The sequence below is a fragment of the Chanodichthys erythropterus genome, chromosome 5 (genome assembly GCF_024489055.1).
Source record: "Chanodichthys erythropterus isolate Z2021 chromosome 5, ASM2448905v1, whole genome shotgun sequence".
Taxonomy (NCBI): Eukaryota; Metazoa; Chordata; class Actinopteri; order Cypriniformes; family Xenocyprididae; genus Chanodichthys; species Chanodichthys erythropterus.
In genome coordinates, this window is record NC_090225.1 from 12,399,190 (window position 1) to 12,418,906 (window position 19,717).

Sequence of the window (19,717 nt, forward strand, 5' to 3'; positions counted from 1 at the left end):
TGTCTATTGTGTTTTTCTTTTTTTTTTTTAGTTGCAAATAGTGAAAAAATGCAGACAATTCTAACAGTAGAGTGTGATCTATTCAAAAAAACAATTGCATTATCTAGTCTCAAACTCGATTAGGTTGGCCTTTTTCTTTTTACGCCACCTATTTTAAAAGACTGGCTCTTGGTTAAACTAACTGTGGTAGGAAGACCACACGCACACGTTGATAAGAGGTAATCCTCGGTAAACCTCATCAATGCGAGTTCTTAGTTTCATGGAAGGGCTTCTTTGGATCGTGATTCTTCCCGCTGCGAGGGTGATAAACTTTTGCTCGCATTATATCATTATGCAGAAAAAAAACTAGAAAGAAAGAGAGAAACAATTATGTTAGAGGTCTTTGTTGCATTCTAGTGGAAAATCCACAATTAAGGCCAATAATCCCACAATTGGAGCCTCAAATTCCCACGCAAGAGGTTATGAACTCCCAAACTAGATTAGACCCTTATATTTGCTAAGACCTGCTTTGTGAAGTTTGACCACGGGTCACCGTGTGTAAACTCCGTGGACCTCGAGCTGGAGGGGTGCTGCTTGTGAATGTGGGATATTATGCCTTTACACGACACTTATATGCATCTGCCACCCAGTGCCATCTATCAATGTCCTGAGATTGTAATTTTAATTGATTATTTTCTGACAGAATTTCATTGTTTTCAGTAATTTGTTTGAACGACATTTATACCTTTGTAGCCAAAAAAACAAAAAAAACAAGGCCATTTACCAACTCAAAATCATGTTTAAACTAGTTTATAAGCATTTTATAAGTTCAGACTCGCGGAACTAAATCGAATTTCAAGAATAGATAAAATACTTGCGATCAAATTACTGGCCGAAAGTGTTTAGAAAATAATCGTTATAGTCGCAAAGGCTTCAAAAATGATATGCAAAAGTTAGGATAATCGCGAACTTGAGATAAAGAAAAAAATGTTTTATAGTGGGATAGGCCTCTTGTAAAGTCTTCCAGTTGCACTGTACTTAATAGTCAAGAACAGTATTTGATATGGCTTGTAGTATGTGTAGGCTATTATACACATGTGGCTTGTGTAAGAAAATATCCAAACTTATAAATGCTAGCTGCCAAATGTTAGTTGGCGTTTCTATAAAATTGACTAAAATATTGATTAGGTAGCCTAATCTTTGGTAGACTATTTATTTAAGTGTTTAAGGCAAGTGGATTTTATGGCGAAATTCGAATGTTTTCATGTTACTCAATAAATTACTGAATTAAATGTTGATATTAGATAAATATAAAGTTATAGCAACAAGTAGCCTACAATTTCTGAATTAATTGCCAATTGGCCCACTACAATTAGGCTATATTTAATGCGCGGTAAATGTGAATGCAATTCTTGAATTTAAAATGCAAATCATTAGAAAAACAAAAAACTGAGTAGGCTAATATTTTGTCAATACATGCTTAGCTACTTGACTAATATAAATCCCAGAATAATTCCTTTCGATAGGTCTGTGCAAAGTGCTTAAGTTATGGAGTGAAAGGAACAGTTCTGAGATAATTCTTATATTGGAATTGATAGGTCTTGCACACGGAATACATGATTGTGAAGCCTGCAGTTTGACGATATAACATAATTCAACTGACATTTCTATTGCAATGCTCTTCGAAAAACTGTTCATGGGCGTCAGTTACATTTCATAACATCTTTTCAAAAGCAATCCACATAATTATTGCATATCCGGCACATTTTTAAAGGATGGATTGTCGAATTAAGCTCAATGCGCTTTTGTCTTAGGTCTAGGCTCACCGGCAACTTTTTAACATTTTCTTTATACTACACAGAAGAAAGATCAATAGGTTTTGGAGACTAAAACGATATGTGCTGCTATTGATCAAAGGGTTTTTGACAGCATGTAGGCAATTATATGGGAACAAATTAGTCTTTAAAATTAACCAGCTGACGATCATTTATTATTATTAGGCTATTATTATTATTATTATTTCTTAAGTTTGTTATAACATGTCGTGTGCTATTTAATTACATTTTTTTTTTATATTATAGGCCCGCAAAGTGTTAAGTAACGATGGGTTGTTTTTGATCAGGTGAATCTAACTGCGGGATTTGAATGTTTTCGTCAAAGCTTGTCATGAGCTTGTCATTGTCCAGAGGAGACCGGTAGAACTATAGTCTATCACTAACTGCAGGTGGTAACATGGACGATGAAGGAAGACGTTCGATGTCATTGAATGTAATCGAAAGGTGCTGTAAACATAACGATAAATGTCATTTTCCTGAGAGGAAAAAAAAAGGAATTAGCAATGTAGACAAGCGAGACAGTAAAACTATGCTTTCCATTGATGCGGCCAACTGAAGCCTACGTCCAAGAATTGTCGGAAAATGCATTTTGTAAAAGTACCAGTTGGTGTCGCACTATCCTTACACTTCAGTGCGAGGATCGAAGAGCACTCTGAACCCCCTTCGAAAAGCACAGATCCTCATCCAGCACATTCCATTTTTTTCCCTTTAGAATACAAAGCTGAAATCATAATGTAGAATATCTAAATTAAATTTAAAAGCCTATATATGCCTTATTTAGCAAATTCGCAAAAGACAGACGTGTAAAAAAAAAATAAGTCCCAATTTCTTTTGCCGTTTTTCCTCCAAATGTGTGCTTTATTTACATCAGCAAACGATTAATTCATAATAAAAATCGAAATGTTGTGTCTTATTTATGTATGGCTGAGGAAATGGAAGTTAAAGAAAATGTGCGGGGTATATCAGCTGTTTGGAGTCCAAAAGTGTACCAAAAGTGCAATATAACAAATAGCCTACTTCGGAGAATTCACTGCACGGAAGAGCAAGCGAGCAAAATCTAAGAGTGACCTAATAATAACCTTTAATTAAATATCGAATTGATGGCTAATTGTTGATGTTTGTCCGTCCTATACGCTTGAAGATTCGGCATTCTTTCTGGAATCAAAAAATCACTTGAATATTTGAGCAAGTATTATAACAGGATTAGGCTATAAAAACAAAACAAAAAAAGTATAGGCTTTTTAAATCCGACACGCCGAGATATTAGCCTACACAACAGTGCATTTGCTAATAAATTAGACGCAAGCAAAATAGACCGACATAATAATAAATATTATTATTGAATAATATTCAACAATAAATATTAATAATATTAAAATCTCATTCAAATTAACACAAGTAAAAGCTAAAGGGAAAGGGTAATAGACCTAAGAAGAATTCCTCCGTTTTATGCAATGCAGTATGAGGCTATACTGAATACCACAAAATATTGTCATGCAGCGTTCGTAGCTTACGTTAAACTAATAGCTGATAAATGTAAAATGTACATTTATTTTGACAAATGTTGGGTTTTAGGAGCTATAGGCAAAATTATTCAAGTTAACAATGACCGTGGGAAAATGTAGACTTAGTAAACATTTAGGCTAATATTTTATTCCCACATTGTTGGGTTCACTGCCGTGCCATAAAACACACTTGTAAAAATTACATCAAACGCGAGTTTCGTACCATGGCCAAATTCAGTAGAATAACTTTATTTATGTAATTTCATTTTATTTTAAATATTATATAGGCTATAAAGGTGGAAATTGAAGTGTAGAAATTTTGCTAAAATATCTGCAGTTTCGGTATTATACATAAGCTATTCTACTAATATGGCCTAAATTTGCCCTCAGTTGCACCACATAATGTTAAGCCATTGTAGTGCAGTATAAGATTTATCTAAAGTAAAAAGAATAAAACGTTATTAAAATATCATCGAACTACCTCACAGCCTGCAAAACCCAAGAGATATCGCGTTGTCAACTGTGCATACCTGAACTTTTGAGATGCAGAATGCACATTAGTAACCCATAATGGGATTGAACTCAGCTAATTTAATGAGTAGTTAGAGGGTAATAGACTCTTGTAGTCATACGACAAACAAACAGGGCTGAAAATATTGTCTGTGTCTAATAAGCCTCATCCTTGTCTCCTAGCCAATAGAGAAAGAGAGTCTCTCATCCCTAAACTAATCACAAACCCATCGGAGAAAATGAAAACGCGGAGAGACAATACAGAGGTGGGCGTCAGACAGGCCCACCGAACTGACAGAAAAGTAGAACCTTCAAAAGTTTGAAATACAGAGATTGTCATTTGAACTGATTGTTTTCTGACATCATTTCATTGATACCAGTCATTTGTTTGAACGACACTCCGCATTAATGCTGCTGTAGTCAAGTACAAATCAGCATGTGTAGTTATGCATCTAAACGTGCACTGATTAAGCACTGAGGCGCTGTAGTAACAGCGTGTGTAAAAGCGGCGTTATGCCCTGTGTGCAACACAAATACATGCTGAAGTACCTTGCGTCTCTCAATGGGATCAGCTGCGTATGTAAATTGCTCCACAGCTCTGTTTCTGGGCGAATCCGTTCCGTTTTGCTTGAATCCGCCTCTCCGTGCTCGTTCGTATTGACGCACTTAAAGACTCTTCCCTCAACCTTAAGGCGAGCGGCAGCGACCAATCACCAAGCCATTACAGGCTTCAGAGGAAACTGTTTATGTGACTCCAGAGCTAATTAGGCTCATGAACTAACAAATCGCTAGCACAACTGGTGAGGAACCGATCACATTCATGGATTGTCTGGAGAAGTCGGCCACCTCTCTCACGATGTGTTGAGCTGTGTGCTTTTGAAAGATTTTTTTTTACCATTTCTTTAGCTGCCACTAACTTGTATCTTGCTGACAAAACTTTGGTCTTGGGTGTGGAGTATTTTTTAGTGCTAACGCGTGTGCCGTTTTCACTTAAACTGGGGAATCTTGACTGGTGAACCATGTTTCAACCCACACCGAAGAGGTGTTTTACCATAGAGTCTTTGGTAGCGAAGGATAATCCTTTGCCAGCGTCGAGATCCGAGGAGCCCATACGACCAGCGGCGCTCAGCTATGCAAACTCAAGCCAGATGAATCCATTTTTAAACGGCTTTCATTCCAGCGGCAGGGGCGTCTACTCAAACCCGGACTTGGTGTTCGCTGAGGCTGTTTCACATCCTCCCAACTCCGCCGTCCCAGTCCATTCAGTACCTCCTCCTCATGCTTTGGCTGCTCACCCACTGTCGTCCTCGCACAGTCCGCACCCTCTTTTCGCAAGCCAGCAAAGGGACCCTTCAACTTTTTACCCGTGGTTGATACATAGATATAGATACTTGGGTCACAGATTTCAAGGTAAGTTCGTACAAAATATTTTATTCGCCAATTATTTTGACCAGTCGTCCAGAGATAAAAAAAGGCCACACGGCCCAAGGACACGGCGGTTTTTCATTGATAATTAGCTAAATGTCGCTTTTGTGCATATATATTAGAAATGGTAAAATTAATGCTATCGAAAAAAGTTTATAACCATTTTATTGTATCGAAATATAGGCTAATGTTGTGAAGTATGAAGAATGGCATTATACAACGGTTCTCAGTACATTTCTGCAAGAAAGAAACCTGGCTTTATTCCATATATACTAAGCTAGTTCAAAACTCACAAGTTTATAACTTTCTTATTTGATTTTTTAGTTACTAAAAATAATTATTTTAAGGTTTAAGTCGCCTATTTATTTTTTAGCGTAACCTAAATGCTTTCCATTGCCTTTCAAAAGAATATGATACATATTGAATGCATTATAGTTTATATATATATATATATATATATATATATATATATATATATATATATATATAATACACATTCATATCACTAGGGGAAAAAACTTAAGAGCAACGAATTAATTTATGAAAAGAACGGAAGTTTAATTTCCGTTCGACTTTTTTTTTTTCTTCTTCTCGTAAATGAGAATTTCGCTTTTATCTGAAAGTGCCTTTGTCTGGTTCTTAAATGCTGTAAAATGGTGATGTAATTTCCCTTAAAATGAACGGTAATATTATTAAACGTTAATAAGTGTGATACTATCGTAATACATATAGGCTATACCTACTACTAAATTACACAAATGTTATAGCAAAAGTCTAACTTTTTTATTTTACTTTTGTAATACTAAATATGGGAAAACATTTGTCATCCCAGCTGATAACCGAAACACTCGTAATGAAAACCTTTATTTAGCCTACCACTGAAGATACTTAAGGCCATTGAATTAGTTCGAGAATGTTTCAGTTTTGAAATAAAAACAGTCGTAGCTTATATTTCCGTGTGTTTTATTTAAGTGTAGGAAACTAATATTGTGAGCATCATATTTTGAATGATTACAGGTAAATTAACATTACTTTGTCCATCATTTGCATTTGCAACAAAAGTTTACTTAGCCACTAAAACATTATCACTATCACTGCATGCCGAGCACATTAGAAAGAAGACAGAAAAAACTGTTTCACACTGGCCTATTTCTATATGAAAAGACCGGGAATTGTATTATTATTGCAGGCTATATTTTTTTAGTTAGATGTTGCATTCTATGTAATGTTTTAAAACTCCAGGCCTTATAGTAGGCAACTAATTCATGGGAACACAATGCATGTAGTCTAACAATTATATCGAAAATTAAAGTTACTATGGGAGACTATGGGTTTTGATTTTTATCATTTCATTACAGGAAACGAAACGAGTCCGGAAAGCTTCCTATTGCACAATGCATTGGCAAGAAAGCCCAAAAGGATTCGTACAGCTTTTTCACCATCACAGCTACTACGGCTTGAACATGCTTTCGAAAAAAATCATTACGTCGTCGGTGCGGAACGAAAACAGCTCGCTCACAGCCTTAGCCTCACAGAAACTCAGGTAAGAAGATGTTTACCTGTCTTCATTAGCGTGTACAGCCTACGCGGATGTGCGCGTGGTGCTGTGGATATTATACGGCCTATAAAAACTGAAATCAGGCTCGTCCTTGAAACGGCTACATGTTGGTTAAACCTTAAATGTAATAGGCAATGTATGTGTCACAAAAATGCCATTCTGAATGATTTAATAAACAATTAAAGTTTTACATTTAATATATATATATATATATATATATATATATATATATATATATATATATATATATATATATATATATATATTTTTTTTTTTTTTTTTTTTTTTTTTTAACGTTTATTCATTCTTTTTGCCAGCATATTTGCATATAGTCGCGATGAGTTTTGGAACATACTATATTTATTATTATTATTATTATTACAGATTTTGCGACTTTTTGATTTCTAGTTTATTATAACAGAAAATGTTGTTTTGTTTAGAGATTGGTTTGTTGGCAATCACATGCGTAAAGAGCTAAGCATTGTTCTAAAAGCGTAATGGTTTGAAGTGAGTTAAATCCACCATTTCCAATTCACCCCGGTTTTTGATGAGGTTGAACGATTCCGTTTTAGGTAGAGGGCTCTTGTGTTTGGCAATTAACCAGTTAACCGTTTTAAATGGACACTTAAAAGAATGAGGCGGATTCTATGAATTTCCCTAACCATATTTAAGATCGTATTTGCGCGTATCGTTCAGTGGCCCGGTCGGAGTCTATTGTCCCAGTGACAGCACCGGCCCTTTTCTAAACGCCGCCTTTCTGAAGAGAAAGAGAGAGAAATGGACTACGAGCCACTTCAATGCTTCAATTAGCTCTCTGAAAGCACATTAAATGTGCCTCACTTGCCAAGTTGTCAGCTGTGAGCTTTACGGATGATATGAATGATAAAGGTGATGAATTAAGCTAAAGACTGAACTTTACCAATGTATGCTAGCCTAATAGAAAAGGTTTACGGGGATGTAGTAATGAAGGGGGTGAATTGTAAATAGGCCAGCTAACATAATGATCCGTGATAATAAGCGACAGTGTCGGTGAAGTTACCCTGGTATCACACTATTATGTACAATCACATGCTGCTTCTATTGCACCGAGTCCATTTCCGCTCCTCAGTTAAGTTTGAGTTTGAAGTAGCAGCAGATGATTCAACCTGTCGTTCGTAAACAGGTCAGGTGCAGTTTAAAAGGAAAGCCATGCCCCAATCATCCTCACATATCAGTAATATCTATTTAATACCTCATTTAAATTCTTTATGTTGCTTTAATTTATTCAGACCGAAGACACTAAATGAAAGTCGACCAATGCTCTCGCGACTAGATTGACTGTGAGATACCTGGCACTTCTTTGTCCGTCTAGCCCTAGTTATTCGTAAGGCCTGTTAGTGATACTTTCTGTTAGGCAAACTCTCTTTGTTTAATTGTTTTATTCAGAGACCAAGCTGTTGTATTTTAAGCTGATTAGGCCTATTTTCATTTTTTTCCCGCCACAGGTAAAAGTTTGGTTTCAGAATCGAAGGACGAAGTTCAAGCGTCAGAAACTGGAGGAGGAAGGGTCGGATTCACAACAGAAAAAGAAAGGAACTCATCACATAAACCGATGGAGACTGGCCACAAAACAAGGAAGCCCTGAGGAAATTGACGTCACCTCAGACGATTAAAAAGACTTAAACTGTTCGAACCCGGGACAGCGGCGTGGCTTGAAGGATGTCACGGATAAGGATGCTGTGTACTGACAGAGGGAGAGGGTAAAGCCAATATCACATTTTGATTCTTCGAGATCGGCAGCTTGAGGGTGAGAGATCCTGTTGGTGGCACTGCTGTCACTACAAGGGAACTGTCAATAATTTTCACGTTGCCAAGGCAAGGTGATTGACAGGTATTACATGCAGCCCCCCGCCCCCATCACCACACTACCCGCACCACCTCATCACCACTATTACAAAACATAGCTCAAATGCGCATAGGACATTTGCACTTCTGAGGGGTTTTTTCCTCTCGTTTTATTTTTTCAAGACGTGAACCTTCCACATCAAGATACCAAAATATACAGCTGTTTTTGTAAAACTTGAATTGCATGGTAGAGCAATGGATTTTTGGTAGGTTAATTAATTTGACCTTTTTCAAAGTAAATTTGTTTTGATTCGATTTTTAATCTGAGAAATGTTGTGTGCTTCTTCCTTTTTTTTTTTTTTTTTACAACAGTGTGCAGTCTTTGAATTTATGATTCTCGTGTTAAAGTGATTGTGAAAACAATATGAAGTAGCAGTGCTGCGTTATAGTGTTTTTAAGAAGTAAAACCAATTTAAAACCAGATTATAAAAAAAAAAAAACTTTATTCAAGTTTACCACATACAATAGTAATTATAATGAAAATTCTCCATGACATTCCTTAAAATTTAAGCTTTACCATGACTCCGTAATCTTGGTGCGAATATATGATCGGGACTCGCCCCTCCTCTAAAGAGTTGCCTCGAAGGATTAATGCAAGAATTGACGGTCGCCTAGGCAGCAAAACTTCAAGCACTGAGCGTATTCCATGTATAGAGATACTAAAAGCTAATGTTTATGTTAAATCGTCTTTTACAAGAATGTAAATAATTTTGTGTTTGTGTTAAGTTTGCTACAATTTTAACACAAAGTATACTTCCAAGAAGTATGTAATTGTCAATATTTTGTCAATAAAGTTTTATCAATATGTTGCTCAGAATAAAATTAAAGCCTTTTTGTTTTACAAAAAGAGGCCAAAATGAGACGTTTGCCCTGTATAGTGAATGGTCTGGGATGCATTGTATTACAAAGAAAAAAAAAACATTATAGGACAACATTGAATGGGTTGCACTGACAGTTCTCTTCTTTTGATTCGGTTCCTTGGTGTCATTGTCATTAGGACAAACAGGCAAGGTATCATAGTTATCACTATTCAATGGAGTTATCAATGGAATATTCCACCAGCTGTGTAATTAATCCGAGCATATAAAGTATGTAAGGGGGAAACGGACTGGTTAAAATGTAACACAATTAGAATGCTATACAACGGTATTGAGCTAAATTTTTCCAGAGCGAAGTGCTTGTTTTTTTTTTTTTTTTTTTTTTTTTTTCTTGCCTCATTTGCCGCTCAGTCTGATAGACTGGCATTAACCAGTTTTATTTCCATTTGTAGACGAGCAGCGTCTGGTCTGTTCAAGCTACAAAGAGTCCTGCGAGCTTTTGTGAAAGTGCAAATCAGTTTAGGCAATTATCATACGAGTAATATGTGGGGGAAAGGGGATGCATTGCCCAGTGGTCCACTTTAATCTGTTAATCCGTGGATCCAAGGGGGCCTGGTTGGACATAATTTAGTACAATCTGACTACCTCTCACAACGCGATAAGAGAAGGTTTGCAATGTGCCGCAAAATAGGAGCTTTGTTTAAAATCTTGTCGGCAGCAACGGATGGAATGTATCTAGCCTTCGTTTTCAGTTCTTGTTTTTTATTATAGGAATATAGAATGCAGATATTAATTTTAGCCTATATTTGTATGTGAAAACACGTCAATTCATCCATTACCTGGTATTTTGAATATTAAAAAAAAAAAAAAAAAAACAATATCCCAAAATAATCGACTTTTTTATTATAAAATAAAATTGCATAAACATATTACTTACGTGACAAAATATTCCGAAAAATTGCTGAGCGTTTTCGTGTCCCCCCAAAAACTATTAATCGTAGTTTGATAAAGGTTAAAATTTTTAGAGGGCTATACATACACATTATATATAAGGGGATTTTTGAACAGTCTGTGGACTATAACGGTAATAAAAAAAAATATAAAAAAAATCTGCGGAGAATACTATTAGCTTTGAAAAACCCCTAAAAGCTTTATTACAAACCCAGCTTTGAAATAGAGGGATTAGAAGGCTGAAAGGGTCCCACAATAGTTAGAAGAAAAGGTTTCATGCTAATGAGGTTAATGCCCTTTGTATCTCCGGACTCCACAACTTCATTACTCCTATCTCGGGCAACACCGAGCGGCTCAGAGCCCACAATCCACTCGAGCTGTTCCCTACCCTGCCTAAAGAAGGATTTGATAGCAGCCCTGTTCAAACTAGATAATTATATCTTTTCAAGTTGGAATTAAGATAAAGAAAGTGCAGTGAAGGCGGTGAGCCTTGATCCGCTGCAAACAAATTTGGCGCACTTTCTCCCTCGGTTGTGCCTCAAAAGACAGGACACCCCCTCGTTACCGCTTGCTCCCCTTTATTAATTTTGCATTGCCGATTTAAATGCGACTGGTGTTTTGCATTTAATGCTGGACAATTAGCTAGCTGAATTTAAAGGAGGGAAATTATATTTCACTAAACAGAACAGGCTTAGAAACTTTTAAAAATGTGTTAACGTTATTTGAGTTGAAAAGACTAAATTCATTTTATTTAACATTAGAGAGCCGAAGTAGGCTATAGTATAGGCTAGGCTATAGCCTATTCTATTCTGTACATTAGCTAGTTTTCAAAGCATAAAGGCAACGTGTTTAATTTGATTATGTGTCGAACTAATTATTCACATTCTGATCAGCTTAAATTATTTAAATACTTTTGGGTGAGATATAATATCTACCCAGAGAAATTTCATTATTCACAAAAAGACTATGACTTCGACCTTGTATAGGCTATGCCTATTAATCGATTTGCTTTTCTAAACAAGCATACGGGCCATGGGACTCGCTGTATTGAGAACCTCCTGACCCGCTTAAGTTACCCCGTGCTGCGATAACTTGTTTCAGAAGCAACATTAACTTAAATGTTCAACAACGCCACGCTTATGCAAAGGGAAAACGATCAATCACAGAGGGCCATTGCCATGATTCATCATACAGTGAGGAAAAAAATGTTGGTGTAGCTAACTTGCTTGCAGTGGTTTCTGAAATTGAGGTCTGGGTTTTAAACAGGTGAAAAACCTGCGCCATACGAGTGATGTTAAATAATTACCCGTCATTTAAAACAGCCTCCTATCAAATAACCCCAGTGACCCAAAACCTCTAATCTGCAATTACTAGCTTTAATTACGTCCGCTGATCCTACTAAAAGGCAGTTTTACAGTACGGTGGACGGTCTGGGCTGGTGTGCATAATAAAGTTATGTCTTGATTAAAACGTTATTGCAACTCATAAAGTATTGCACTATATACTGATGTAAGATTAGCTACCCTTGAAAATTTTAAATGTATAATGGAGATTGATGTACAGTACAGCCTGTACTCCGTTCCAGTTCCACGTCAATTTATTTACAGTTGGCAAAAAAACATAATAGCTGTCTTTTGATCAAAGGTCCTGCACCGTCCTAAATTATTTGCAGGATGTTGCTTTATAGTTTCGTTGGACTTTGTATTTGCAGAGGGCCGCGTTCCGGTTGTGACTGGCCATTAATGTTGGTTTGAGGTGATATTTATAGCATGGACTGAAATGTGACGTCACGACAAACACAATCTATCCAGTTTCACAAATTGCTTTTGAAACTGATCCTTGTAATGGGAGAATCAACCCCCTCACAATTCCCGCGGCCTTGCCATAAGGTACAGCGATAAATATACAAGACTAATGAGCAATTACAAAATAATCACCCTTCAAAATAGTTTACGTTACAAATTAAATATCATCATCTTAGATTCAGTTTCTCATTTTATTATTAACGAAGAAGATTAGAGTTTCCATTCTTAAAATGATTTAAGATTGGAAGTCTGAGACGGTCAATTGCGCCGTTATTTAGGTTTAGTAAATTTAGCCACAACTTCTAGAAGACATACTGGTAAGATAATGAAAGTGCGGTGAGAATTTTAATTGTATAGGCCTTAATTTCTATATCCGTGGTCAAGTGCATTGTACTTATCTTTTGGCAGCAGTCAAATCCTCTAACCCTTGCATGAAGGCTCCATCCCCGCCCCTCCACTAAACACACAAATATCAATGGATCAAAGGTAAAACACGGGTGACAGCGGTGTCACTGCTGAGACTTTATCGAGCCCGCAGCGTGAGATTCAGGGCTTACCTTTGCCTTGTTATGGCTTTCACCTGCCTTACTATGATGGCACAAAGCGTCATTTCATTGACAAATTTAACAGCATTACAATTTCCGGTTTTTTCATCCACATTGAAGGGACGGATCTAGAATACAGAGATGCTAAAACGTATTAAAAATATATTGCTATGGTTAACGCGTCGACTTATTATTAATGCATTCTTTGCAATGGCAAAATTTGCATTTATGTGTAGTTATTGGTGTAAAATTGCTCTATTGTGCCGTTGTAAACGTAAATTATCTAGATGGTCTTGAACGTAAACCTTAAGTCGCTGAACAGACAAGCTAGCTATGAAAAAGTGTACGACGTAAACTGGGTTTCCCTATAATGCAAACGCTCTTAAGATTATATGAAGACCATTGTATGGATTTTCCCCATAGATCGCATTAAGTTGCCTAGAACATACCTATAGGCATACATTGTGTCTACAGCTAGGTACGAATGTGCTGAACTATGGCCTCAACTTTCGCCAGTATCCTAGTCCAAAAAAATCGCCCAAAATTTGTCGTCTTGACCCCAATTTTACATAGCGTGAAAATATTGCCAAACATCAAAATCGCACGTAATCAAAGTAATTTCTGAATAGCCTATAATAAAGAAATGATTTGCGCTTTCAGATTAAAAAAAAAAAAAAAATCATAAATATTTCAACAAAATGAGTAAGAAATACAGCAGCTCAACTGCGTGGAGATAGTCTAATGCACGTTATAAAATATAGCGCGCATGTGTGGATCATTTTAAGGGACCCTACAGTTGTTTAGCTTAGCTATTCCTTTGTGCTGTTTTGGTCGACAGCTTAACGGATCCACTGCATTTATAACTGCAATCAATCAACAATATTTGGCTATGCTGAACCTGCATCGGAAGTGGAGGAGGAGGAGGAGGAGGAAGAAGAGCATGTGGGAATAGCACAATCTCTCTCAAATTCTCTTTGCTAACTTTATTGGCAAAATCTAATTGAAGTGTAATTTCTTACGAAATCACTATTCTTATCAAGGTAGGACTATTAAGTTAAGCTGTCGTCTGTCATGTAATTTTGGACCTATCAAGTGGCATGCACACTGTACAGACTTCGGAGTAGCCTTTTGTTTAAAAAAGGAATATTGCCAGCACCTTTTACATTACTTTTAAAATTCTATTAAAGGTGTTTTTTAAATTCTTGTATATTGTTAAATGGCCTTGCAATTCTAATAGTAGTTTATTTAGGTTATTAATAATCCTTTAAAGTTTCACGCAACAGACTTGTGTTTCATTTACGAAAGTTTTTAGGTGCTGATAACTAGGCCTATATGATTAAGTGCAACTAGCGTTCTACCTTTAAACTGCCTTTAATACTTCTTGGAAAGTAAAAGCAGAGACAACTAAAACCTGGTTGATTAAAAGAACAGAAATCACTCAACAGAACTAAAATCTGTAACTTTAGCTTTAAAATGAACAATCTGTAAATCTCCCCTCTGGACTATGGATAGATCTCACAGACAGCCCACTTCTACATATTTTGGTGTCTGAAGACACGCATACAGAGAGAGCGAGCGAGCAAGCGAGAGAGAGAGAGAGGGGAGCTCACACTGTACGCACGTACAGACCACAAGTATAGGCCTAGAAACAGACCTGCAGCGCTTAGACCTATAGCGCCTAAATAACGAAATTTTAACAATAGGCTACTGTAAATGAATAGTGTAAGTCGGTCAGTTTGGAAGGCAGCTTGCTTGCGGTATCTTGGATCTTCTGCATTAACCTGGTCAGCTTGGTGGACTGACCACCTCGCATATAGTGGATTGAAACTAAATTAACACTGGAGTTCGTCCCAAGTGCACTACCTCGCGTGTTTTATATTCGAAAGCATCATATTAGTGTTGTGGTTATTACATCTTATTTAATTCTTCCTTAAATTGAATGATAGGCTATTTTAACTTTTTACGGAGGAGTCTTAAGCCGAGCGTGCAAGTGCAAGCGTTTTTTCAAGTTAAAGTTTATTTCTGAGTTTAGACTTTGTGATAATGATAATAATGGTAATAATTATTATTATTATTATTTTCAAATGACATTCCCTTTAAAGTAGGCTACTAATGTATTCCACGTGGCTGGACTGTACACCTGATAAAATATCCCTGGGGCCTCGCTGTTTGGAAAATCCTCGATTCGTTCCCTAAATAAAATAAACAATGGCTTCACTAAATATATCACATGTGTTGCCGTATTGATTCGCCTCGTATACTGCCCTCGTGGTCACTCCTCTCATATGTTGTCTTGAATTAGACATTCAAGGCCTGCAAGTTTTAAAAGTTATTTTTTAAGATACATAGGCCTGATCTGTATTATCTGAAATGTTTGATATATTCTTGCTTCATGAGCACTGCTCAAATTACTAAGGTCTTGATATAAGAACACACACACACACACACACACACACACACACACACACACACACACACACACACACACACACACACACACACACACACACACACACAGTGGTCTGGAATTTTTACATATTCATTTCATTTTTTTAGTTTGGGACTTATGTCAATCCTTTGACATTTCTCAAGCAGACAGAAAACACTAAACCACTTGACATAATTCACTGTCAGTGTCAACTCAACCTCTAAAAGTCAAAGACTATCCCTGATTCAAACTGGAATCAGACCCAAATTAACTACTGGTGCGCTGCCTATAGACCAAACATTGTCCAACAGTTGTACCCATGCAACAAAATGAAAAAAGTTCTTAAAGGGGAAAATGCTAAAGATCCATGTTTGGCCAATGGAATTTAGTGGGAAAGTGTGGAGAGAAGGGGAAGGTGCACAAGATCCAAAACTTTGGTTAGATGAATTCTGTTCACTTTCTTGTTTAAGAATGACTCCAGTTTGCGTAAGTACATTATGAATATTGCTTTGAACTGAATAATTAATAAAACTAATAACTGGACCTGGGGTGCGTTTCCTAAAAGCTTCGTTAAATCAATGGTCAGCGTTCCGTCGTAACCAACATTTGAACGATTTGACGTTTCCCGAATCCTAGTAACCAACGAACATTCGCAAACAGCTTCGCAAATTTACTTGGTTGGAACTATCTTTCGGGCTGTGGTAAGCATAGTTTCTAGTTAACATGACACGTGGACTTAAATAGCTCATGCATTGGGCACAACAAGCAAGCTAACATTCAGTAAGCTACATTATGTCTTTCAACCCTTTTAAATATTTAATCTATATATAGGTCTATATTTTAGTATGTTAACTATCAGCGCCGTTTTGATGTGTACGGTAATCCCGACGTATGAAGGAACCCGCGATAAATCAAACATCAAATAAAGCAAAAAATAACAGGAAACAAAAACAATGAAGTAGTCCTTAGTCCTTAAACAGTCGTGACTAGCTAGTTTCTACTCGATGCATTGTATTTGTTGGTAAAGCAATGAGTTACGTCGTTATACTTGAAACTCACCCCTGGACAGTTATGGTGAGTATTGATAGTCTTGGTAACTGGGGACCACAGTTTCAACTTTATGACCTTAATGTTTTGATAGCCCACAGTTTTAGGAAAGATCACTATTTCCATCAACAGAGCACTGTGAGAAGAGCAGAACGGCAAAATAGAAGAATGCTTTCACTGGACTGAATTTTAGGCTAGGCTATTTGGGGCTAATAATGAAAGATTAAGACAATGTACTTTTCTATCTAACAAAAGTTCCCTCTCAAATACTATTGTCATATTATGTTTTATTCTATTAACTATTCACATAATTATTATAGCTATTATTTTTAATCATCAAGGATCCTCAAACGTGTAAGCTATAGGGGCAATAAAAACTATTTTTTTATTATTCTATATTAGCTGATAAAAATATTTAATATTAAATAAAGCCCATTATTTAGAACTGAGTACATTGGACCTTTTCATATAGTCTTATGGTTTGTGTTCGCTGGAGGTTGCTTTTTTTTTTTTTTTTTTTTTAATCTAAGTGAGAGAAAAGAGTAAAGCAGGCCACTTCACACGTGAAAGGTAGTGTGTGCGTGTGAGAAACTCTTCTTTTCTCCTGCCCAGTCACTTGCTGTCCTTTTAGGGACTCCAGAGGCTAGTTAAAAGGTGTATGATTCTCACCATGAATCTAATTAGATCCTTGACTGAGGTCTTAACATTTCCTCAGAGAGAGTAAAGAGTGAGAGAGAGAGAGAGAGAGAGAGAGAGAGAGAGAGAGAGAAAGAAGAATTTTTCAGAAAGGGGAGAAAAGGTGCTAAAACAGCAACTCGTTTCTCCTTCCTACGAGCCTCCACCCCCATCCTACTGGCCCCCTCTGAAGAAAAACAAAGACCAGCAAGCTAATGAAGTTGGTAATTAAGAGGCTTCTGTCAGGCACAATGGGTAATTAGGAACTTGCTTCCCTTGGGTGTTAGTGGTCCAGTCTCATCAGTGCTATGGCCTGCGGTCTGACCACAGACACTAGGCTCTCAGACCCTTCAGAAAAATGGAGAGAAATGTTAATTTTCACCTCAGTCTGACCTGAATCTGTTATATCTCCCCCGCCTGCTATTCAGCTGTTTTTCCCACATTTTGAATCTCAGTTAGCTGAGATGTAAACTTGTTAACTGGCAAATGGAGGAAGCTGCAGTACATAAAAGAGCAGGTGTGGTTCGGTTGGACCTGTTCATTGTGTCTCTGTTTACATGCAAGGCGTAATTGGTTTGTGAAAGATCCCCATAATTTTCAAATATACAACAGTAAGTGATCTGCAATAACACTCATTTTATAGATTACTAGTTTTCTTGCCCAGATGGTGGAGATTTTAAAACATTAATTTGACTAAGTAACACAGAAATTGCATATTATTTATCTAGCACACCTGTGATGTTGTGCAATGCATTTGTATGAGACCCTCCCCATGTTAATGGCTGAGCCGTAGTGAGGCATCTTTCGAGCAGCCTGGCCCACTCAGCATTCTGCAGGAACAGAGCTTTGCTCTAATTAGCACGTTTACTTTAGATTGCTTGACTGTGGTGCGGATAGAGAAAGTTCACTTGGCCTCAATTAAGCATATTTATCTCCGATTATCTGTCGGTAAGATTTCTGCCTGGGCAAAGAGATTATTTTAAAGAGGTGGCGATATGCGGGAGGGATGAAATATTCTGAAGGCGTGATGTCTTTCAGAGTGGAAAAAGGAAATGAAAGATTTAGAAATTGAATCAGCTAAAAAAAAAAAAGAGTTTAAAGTAAAGCTAATTTGTGGTTTCCAGACTGATGTGTGCACTTACACAGTCATTTTTTTAAAAAAAATTTATAAGATGCCTTGCAAAAAGAGAAATTTTTGTTCACAAGTTGCTCAATAGCCCATTGAGTATATTTGTATGCCTTTGTGTTATTGTGGTGCCCACTTTTCAACAGCTAGATGTGCTACACCTGCTCCACTGATGTGTTATTTGCCACTAAAGGGTGTGAGGCACTCGTATGGCAGAGCTTTTACCACCTGAGGCACAAAGTAATGGTGAAAAACACTCACTGATTATGTGACATGGGTTGCAGCATAATGCTAAAATCTCCTGATTAATAGGCTCTAAATAGGTGAGGACAACAAGCAAAGTCACTTATGCCATTTTAACTAATTAGCCACATCCTATTGTGAGCAGGCAAACAGCAACAAAGGGCATGCTAATTTAAAGGCACCATTAAATTTAAAATGTTTTTATGGAATATTGGAGTATTAAATATCCATACACATAATTTTTTATTTTTTAATTTGCATGCTCTCGAAATCTATAATCAAAATAACTTCTTGCAACATCGTCTCCTCTCTTCTCTGATGACGTTTACTGGCGCCAAGGTGGGACGACCCAACGCTATCTCACGACCAATTTGTACGTATTTTTCAAGGTGGCTAATTCGTATGACCTCACTCGTACGAATTCATACAAAGTGACAGGTAGGTTTAGGGCTGGGGTTAGGGGTTGGTCATTCGTATGAATTATACGTTTTTTGCTAAATCGTACATATTTTACGAGTTGCCAAATTCATTCACTTACATGAGGTCACAGCAATAGCAAACCAATTCCTGATGCACAAAACTAAGTTCCGTCCTACAATTTTTCTTGTTCGAGAAGTTGTTTCACTTGGATATACATCACAATAGGGAAAAGAAGGCTAACACAACTTCTGCTTCATGTTGGCTTTAAGTCAAGAGTGCTTAGATTGAGTGTACAGTCTGTGCAACAAAGGTCAAAAGAAGAAAAAAGAAAAGAAAAGAAAACAACAACTTTTTTTTTGATGCTCAAGAGAACCTGTCCCTGGCCATCAGTTATGGTGGTGAAGTCGTTTGTAGTTTTCACCCCAAACTTCAGCTTTTATGTTTACCTCATTACACTGAGACAAGCCAATAACACAGCTTACATCTTTATCACAGCTCAGCACTTAAACCAGGATGGCTCAACCAAAGTTTCTCCAAAAGATACAGTGTAAACGGGATCCTGATTGGCTGACACTTTTGATCCAGTCGTGCACTTTCACATTCCTGAAAACCGTTTACACTGTTTAGACTGGAAGTGTCCTGCTGCAGGGCACAACACCTGTGGTTTGAACCTGTGACCTCTCATCTAAGTGTGGCTGCCGAAGTTCTCTCTGCCTCCCGGTCAGCGCAGGATCAACATGGACAGACAGCTGCATATCTCCTCATATCCTGTTAGGCTCTCTGTCATCTTGGATTGTGTATCCAGCCCTGAAGATATTTCACCTGTGCTCAGGTAAAGGAAGTGAAGGCTCTCAATAGTATCAAAACATGAATGTATGTATATACAACTACAATATAACATAATACTTCATAAATATATTGGACCACTAAAAGACATCCATGGGTATAAACACACTCACCTCT

The 19,717-nt window shown here is 37.1% G+C and overlaps 1 protein-coding gene across 2 annotated transcripts; it reads left to right on the forward strand.

The window, feature by feature from the left end:
• Nucleotides 1-4,498: 4,498 nt before the first annotated feature.
• emx2 (empty spiracles homeobox 2) lies at nucleotides 4,499-9,539 on the forward strand. Of its 2 annotated transcripts, XM_067385201.1 has the most exons (3): nucleotides 4,525-5,239; nucleotides 6,613-6,797; nucleotides 8,297-9,539. In XM_067385201.1, the coding sequence occupies exons 1-3, from the start codon at nucleotides 4,849-4,851 to the stop codon at nucleotides 8,462-8,464; spliced, it is 744 nt and encodes a 247-aa protein (XP_067241302.1). In that variant the 5' UTR covers nucleotides 4,525-4,848; the 3' UTR covers nucleotides 8,465-9,539. The 2 variants fall into 2 exon arrangements, with proteins under 2 accessions (XP_067241303.1, XP_067241302.1); XM_067385202.1 differs by lacking the exon at nucleotides 6,613-6,797 and having other exon boundaries at nucleotides 4,499-5,239.
• Nucleotides 9,540-19,717: the final 10,178 nt, after the last annotated feature.